The sequence below is a fragment of the Benincasa hispida genome, chromosome 11 (genome assembly GCF_027475165.1).
Source record: "Benincasa hispida cultivar pf3 chromosome 11, pf3_genome.v1.1, whole genome shotgun sequence".
Taxonomy (NCBI): domain Eukaryota; kingdom Viridiplantae; phylum Streptophyta; class Magnoliopsida; order Cucurbitales; family Cucurbitaceae; genus Benincasa; species Benincasa hispida.
This window is the reverse complement of record NC_143488.1, coordinates 68,086,086-68,092,959: the sequence shown is the minus strand read 5'-3', so window position 1 is coordinate 68,092,959 and position 6,874 is coordinate 68,086,086. Positions and strand designations below refer to the sequence as shown.

The 6,874-nt window shown below is 35.9% G+C and overlaps 1 protein-coding gene across 1 annotated transcript; it reads right to left on the bottom strand.

Moving 5' to 3' along the window:
* Positions 1–618: 618 nt before the first annotated feature.
* LOC120091219 (large ribosomal subunit protein uL4) lies at positions 619–2,689 on the bottom strand. The gene is made up of 2 exons (XM_039049141.2): positions 1,511–2,689; positions 619–1,037 (listed from the first exon to the last, which is right to left on the bottom strand). The coding sequence occupies exons 1-2, from the start codon at positions 2,621–2,623 to the stop codon at positions 924–926; spliced, it is 1,227 nt and encodes a 408-aa protein (XP_038905069.2). The 5' UTR covers positions 2,624–2,689; the 3' UTR covers positions 619–923.
* Positions 2,690–6,874: the final 4,185 nt, after the last annotated feature.

Here is a 6,874-nt window from a genome sequence, read left to right as displayed (position 1 = left end):
CTTAAATAATCCCTATATTTCTAAATTTTGTAACAATTTGAAAAGCATTTGGGACAAGAAGTTAGTTATTATAGTTATAAATTATTATAGTTGAATTACAATAATTTGTGTTTAGAATATGTAGATTATTTTAACTTAGATTATAATAATATATGTTTGAGATGTAAACTATTTTTGTTTGAGAAAAAAATAAACATTAAACACTGTAACAAAAAATTAAAAAAATGAATTTAAAATAGTGAAAATTGTACTAAATAACAACAAAGGATTTGAAATAGTATTTGACTGTAACTAATTAGAAAATGCAAAATAATATTTTCTATAACAAAAGATAGTTTATTATAATCTTTGATAGTCTATGCCCCAAACATGTCCTTAGTACATATACTACAATATGTAATATGAGAAACACTAAATCTTCTAACAGGCCAGTCAACCATCGGAAATGGTATAAGATTACCAGTAAATCAAGGTGATGAAAGCCAACATGACTACTTATCTGTTGGTGTAATACTACTTATCTGTTCAGATCGCACGAACATTCATCGAGAAGGGAAAAAAAATGAGACCTGCCGTACAAAGTATCGGTAACTGTAACTATCAAAATAGCAAACAATAGACTCAAAATTTAAATATAAAATTAAAGTGTAAACCTCGGTGCAAATTACTGATACCAAAAAACTAAATTGACCTCCCTAAAGCTCTTCAGATGTTCAATTTCATTTCCAAAAGTAAATACTCTTCCACCAAGACAAGATAGGAGGCAAGAAAGGAGGAAGCTCTCAAGATCCCATTCAGTATAATATGGACTATTCCTCAACCTACTTTCCTCCATGACCCAAAACAGAAAAGCCAGCAACAGCAGCATACAAAATTTAATTAACAAACTAAGGTTCTATGAAAATGTCAAAGAGAAAGGGAAATCACTGGGAGACACCAAGCCACTTGGAGAAGTTCTCAAACTCGGTGTAATCACTATCTGAAATCATTGTCTGGTACCATGCTTTGCCTGCTGCCTTTACTGCTGTAGCCTCCTCCTGAAGTCAAAATGCCCATATGGGTCAAATAGGCTCTCAAAAGTCACGATATCATATCAAGCAAGAGAAAAGAAACTAACTAACCAAGCCCACTTAGCAATCAGTTCAAAGAAAAGAATGGACAAACAATTCACAAATGCTTCATCAATGTCAATGGGAAACAAATGATATGTATCAATCAAAGAATAGGGGTTTGCTAAGAGAATTGGCAGCATCCAATTCTCATCTATGCCATACTATAGAATATAACAAACAAAACAATACGGTTTGCTGCAAATGTAATGATGTAAAGGCATCCTAGTGCAGTAGAATCTTATCATCTCACCACATTAGAATATTGAATCGCATTTCAAAATTGGTTTAAACCATCATTATCATATACTCAATTGATAAATTTAAAAATTTCCTACGATTTGAAACCAACCACATAGTAATTAAAAAGTCAGACCCATAAAGACAAATTCAAGACATACCTTAGGGATAATGTTCCTCTTCTTGTCAAGCTTTTCCTTCTTAGCTTTCACGCGCTGTGCCTCAGCTAATAAAGACATTCTCCTTGCAGTCTTAGCATATGGGTTAAGCTTCAACATGGCGTTAAGGTTCTTAAGAGGGTTCTTCTTCAATGAAGGTCTCTTCACACCCTTCTTGATGGGTTTAACAACAGATTGAACCTCGTCGGAGTTGATGATCCTAGACAAATCAGCGTTGACCATTTTGGCCCTTGGGAGAACGTAACCCTTCTTCTTCTCAGACGACTTCTCAAACGATCCATAAATGGAATCAAGCTTTTCAAAAGCAGTTTTGGTCCAGACAACAAATCTTCCAAGATGACCTCCAGGTGCAAGCTTCAAAAGATTCAGCCTCTCAACATTCACAATATCAACGCCCGGAATGTTGCGGAAGGCCTTAACAAGCTTAGCACCTTCAGTACCATAAACAATCAACGGACCCTTTCGCGAAATGTAGCGACGGTTCCTCATCTTACCTTTACCAGGGCGAATGGCATGACTGTCCTTCGCTTTCTCGGCATCAGGCAAAGCACCGATCTGCTTCAAAACCTTAATCGCAGAAGAGGTTTTCTCGATTCCCTCAGCGGAGTCGCTAATCACAAGCGGCAATTCCGGAACAGACTCGATCCGGTGGCCACGAGCCAAAACCAAAGAAGGAACTGCAGAAGCAGCAATGGCAGAAACAACAGCATACCTCTTCTGATTCACGTTGATCTTTCGGTGCCATCGGCGCCAGATCTTCGTCGGAGCAAACATACGACCTCCACGACACATGTTTCCGAAAGCTCCTTGACCAGCACGGTGAGTACCGCCACCAGGAACACGAGGGATACGAGAAACGGCTCGCCCAGTACCCCATGATTCTGCGGAAGTTTGATGACCTGCGCGCTTGCTCACAGCATAGGGTTGGCGGGTGTTCTTAGAAATGTTGGCGTGGACGAAGTTGACGATATCAGGACGGATAGAAGCTTTCATGACATCGGGCAATGGCACCGTCTGAGAAGAATCGGTGGCCATGTCGCCTTCGAGAGACTGGACGGCGACTAAAGGGCGAGCGGCGGCGGCGGCGGCGGCCATTTTGGGGCGAGTGAATGTTTAAGAAACTAGGGTTTTTTTCTCTATAGGAAGGAGAAAGTGAAATTCTGATCAATTTATAGAGAGGTGTTTTAAATCGGGACTAATGCTTTTGGGCCCATAAAATGCTCTGAAGGTTAGCCCTGGCCCGTTAGTGAGCTTGATCCAAACTTTTGGCCTAGTTTTTTTCACTAATGTGATAGACTATTTACATTTAAATCCTTGGATTTTCACATAAAAAACCATCTTTAGTCCTATATTTCAAAAATATCTTTAAATTTGAAATTTTTCAAAAAAGACTTTTAATATTATTTTTGGACAAATTTATCATTTTTTATTATTTTTATTTCTGATTTTTATATATATTTCCCTATTTTCAAAATTTTCTTAATGATGGAGAGAAAAATTATATTTATTATAAAAATAGAAGATTCATTTGATATGATTTTTTTCATATTTTCAGATTGAGAGGGAAAATACATTTATTTATTGAGATTTTTTCTTTATTTAATTTAATTGGATAGAGAAAATACATTTACATAAACTGCATTTAATATGTACTTGTATTTTCTTCACTAAAGCAAACTGAACTGTTTGGGATGCGTACAATAGATGGATCAAGGCAAATGACAAAGCTCGTGCCTATATCCTAGCCAGCTATCTGATGTTTTGGCAAAGAAACATGAGGTTATAGGTACTGCCAAAGAGATTATGGAATCTCTACGAGGGATGTTCAGGCAACCGTCCTTCTCCCTAAGGCATGATGCTATTAAGTACGTTTACAACTGCCGCATGAAAGAGGGGGCCTCTGTTCGTGAACATGTCCTGGACACGATGGTCCACTTCAATGTGACAGAAGTAAATGGCGTTGTCGTTGACGAGAGAAGTCAAGTGGTTTTATTCTAAAATCTCTTCCGAAAAGTTTTATGCAGTTCTACACGAACGCGCTTATGAATAAAATTGAATACAACTTGACTACTCTTCTGAATGAGCTACAGGCTTACCAAACAATATTGAGAGCTAAAGGTCTGGAGCCGGAAGTACACATTACTACCGCTAAAAAGAGAGGAACGTCCTCCAAAAAGCCTGATGTTGCTTCCTCTTCACAAATAAGAGTATCTTCGTTAAGAATAGCAAAGGGAAGGGAAGAAGAAACCCGTTGGTAGAAAAGGCAAGGCTAATGCTGCCGTCAAAGGAAATTGTTTCCACTGCAACGAGAAATAGCAGTGGAAGAGGAACTACCCCCAGCACCTTGCTGAGAATAAAGTAAAGAAAGCAAAACAGACAAACTAGTTCCTGAGGACTACTTGCTCAGCTTAACCAGTGGGAGATGTTGTTTGATGATATTATTATCTGTTTTTGTTATCATGTAAAGAACAAATTGTATATATTTTTGTTGTAAATGAAATGTTCATTTTTCTAAAATTATGTTTATTCTATCGCACAATAACTTATGTTAAAAAACCAACCTAGTTAAAATCCATTTGCAAATATTCAAATATTTAAAATGGCTAGAAATCAATTAAGCCAAGTAGTTATTTTACCTGAATGATAAGTTTAGAATACTAGAAACGTTCAAAGTGTACAAAACTTGTTAGGTAAAATAAAACCAAAATACTTTGATTGGATCAAGGTATCAGAAGTTTAAGTTTTCTAGGTTTATTTGATAGAACATGAAATCCAATATCAAACTTTCTAATTGTCTTAGATTCTTTCTCAAACATCATTCCAATTATTGGAATATTATTCCAGATCACCTTGTATTATTTGTTTCCATAAAACTTGCATAGATCAATAAAAGAATCATTGAACTAACACTCTAAACAAGAGTTGTTTAGACAGACCAGATGTGTCTTACTCAAATAATTGAGAGTACCTCGATATAGTGGGAGGAAAGTATGACTTATTGGTCAACATTGAGAATAAAATGCATTCCCCATATAGTTTAATAAGAAGTCTATTGGACACTAACATGTTTACAAAAATTCCCTCGACTAAAGTGTTTGAGAATCTCCTCGTAAGACTAGGAATACCAGGTTAATAACCTAGGGAAAGTGGGAGAAACATCGGGTATGGGATACGGAATGGTAAACCATGGGTATGAGATGCCCTAGTTTATTATATTTCTCTGTAAAACTCAGAAACTCAGTTTTATATATTCGAATATGTAAGTTACCACTGGAGTTTTAGTCCATGTGGGAGTTTGTTGGGTTTTATATCCTAAAACTCGTGATTTGTAAATAATAAAACTTATTTTCAAAATTCAATAAGTTGTTATTGAAAATATGTATTGCTTATTTCGTTTTAGAAATCCAATAAACTAAAAGACCCATGACTATTACATGAGTACTTGAACTTTATGTGGAGACATAAAAGTGGATCAAGTTCGAGTAAATAGTCAAAATGATCTATAGTATATGAATGAGGTCGAGTGCCTTATTTTGGTAACACAATTGGATGCGGCCCACTCTGTAGTTGTTGCAAAGATTTGTAAAGTACTACATGACAATGTGATCCTAATTCGTACATGTTATGACGTGAGGAGTGGTGGCGTCCTATGTAGTGAGTTTATGCAAGATCGGACCACGAAATCAATCACTCTTACTTTATAACGTTGTTTACTATTTAAGACTGACAATTTCAAAGTGATGACCTAGGTAACTTGACCTTAATTCTGAGCTAACTATGAACTCCTGTTTATTCGGGATTATCCTTAAATTTGCATAGGTGAGGGTTGGCTCAACAGTGCTGGCTCAATAAAACCACCATTTCAGGGGTAAGATCAGGTAGATAGCTGGGGACATAGGGTACAAGATGGAATTCACTCCTACTCACTTTCAGAGATAGTAGAGAGGTTGTTCCCTTAAGTGCTGACTTCAGGTCTTGAACAAGGTGCCCCACCCTCTCATTGGCCCGAGAGGGACTCAATTTGTTCATCGAATCATAAATCAATTATTCATTAGAGAATCAGTGGGACTTAAGAAACAAGAGGTTATCTCGAGGGTAAAACATACATTTGACCCAACCATTATTACGAACAACCTGTGAAGGTTTAACTTACTAATCAGGATTATATCGAGTGGACATAATATATCTACAGAGGAGTGCAACTATGGGCTTTAGTGAAGTGACCCATTAGTTAACGAATTAGGGTTAATTCGGGCTAAAAAGTTTAGCCAATTAATCTCGGATCGTTGGAGCTCATTATTTGTAGGTCCACAAGATCCCCTTACTAGCTCGTAAATGGATTAGCTTTAGAGTAGCGTGATAAGTTAATTTGCAATGTTCAAATTAGAATTTAGGGAAATAATTACGCGTTTAATTTTAGAATTAAACGGAATTGGAGAATTTAATTAATATTTAAATATGATTTAAATATTAAATTCATGAAGGTGGAATTTGTGTAAAATTAATTTAATATTTGATATTAAATTAATTAGAATTATTTAATTAATTATTTATTATTAATTTTATTAGAAAATTAATTTATGAAATTAATTTTGTAAAATTAATAAAAGTTTTCATTCTTTGAAATCAAAGTTGTTTTTAGAAATTAATTTGAAAATTAGAAAATTGGGAAACATAAATATTGGAAATATGGATTTCTCCACTATCAACCGAGTTGCTTACTAAACATCCACTTTACTCTAGCTTCAATACTCCAAGCATGAGCTGCATCTCATGCAACCTTCTTCTTTGCATGAATGTCCTACAGTAAATAGAGAAGATGAAAGTGGAATTGAGGTATGCATCACTTGAATTTTTACCGAAAATTTTGAGTTGAAGAAGGTGTTCTTAAAGTGGATGGTGTTGTGAGTTCTTCTCCAAGTTCTCTTCATTCAAGCTTATTTTGAGTCCCATAACTCAATCTAAGCTCTAAGAGAATAGTAGGGAAGATCTCGAGGTAGTTCACAAGAAGAATTGGAGAACATTTGCAGTTGAATTCATGATTCAAGAGGTTCTACAAAGGTATTATTTGAAACCTTCTTATTATTATACGAGCATGCTTTATTTATAACCAAAATTAATGAATTAGAATGCTTATTGATCCTTGTCGCTTCCGCAACATGCTGATATACTCCTACAGAGATGTGATTGCCACACAGATTGCCTCTAAAGATAACTTGGCAAATCCATTTACAAAGGTACTCACGGCTAAAGTGTTCGAGGGTCACCTAGTGGGACTGGGACTGCGAAATAGATAGAACTAGGGCAAGTGGGAGAAGTACTGGCTATCTGATGCCCTATTTTATT

Bases quoted from the DNA above. Each gene is read 5' to 3' on its own strand.
- LOC120091219 (XM_039049141.2), bottom strand. From the start codon at position 2,623: ATGGCCGCCGCCGCCGCCGCCGCTCGCCCTTTAGTCGCCGTCCAGTCT. The intron at 1,038-1,510 runs GTATGTCTTGAA...TTTTGACTTCAG, and splicing joins AGAGGAACATTATCCCTAAG to GAGGAGGCTACAGCAGTAAA.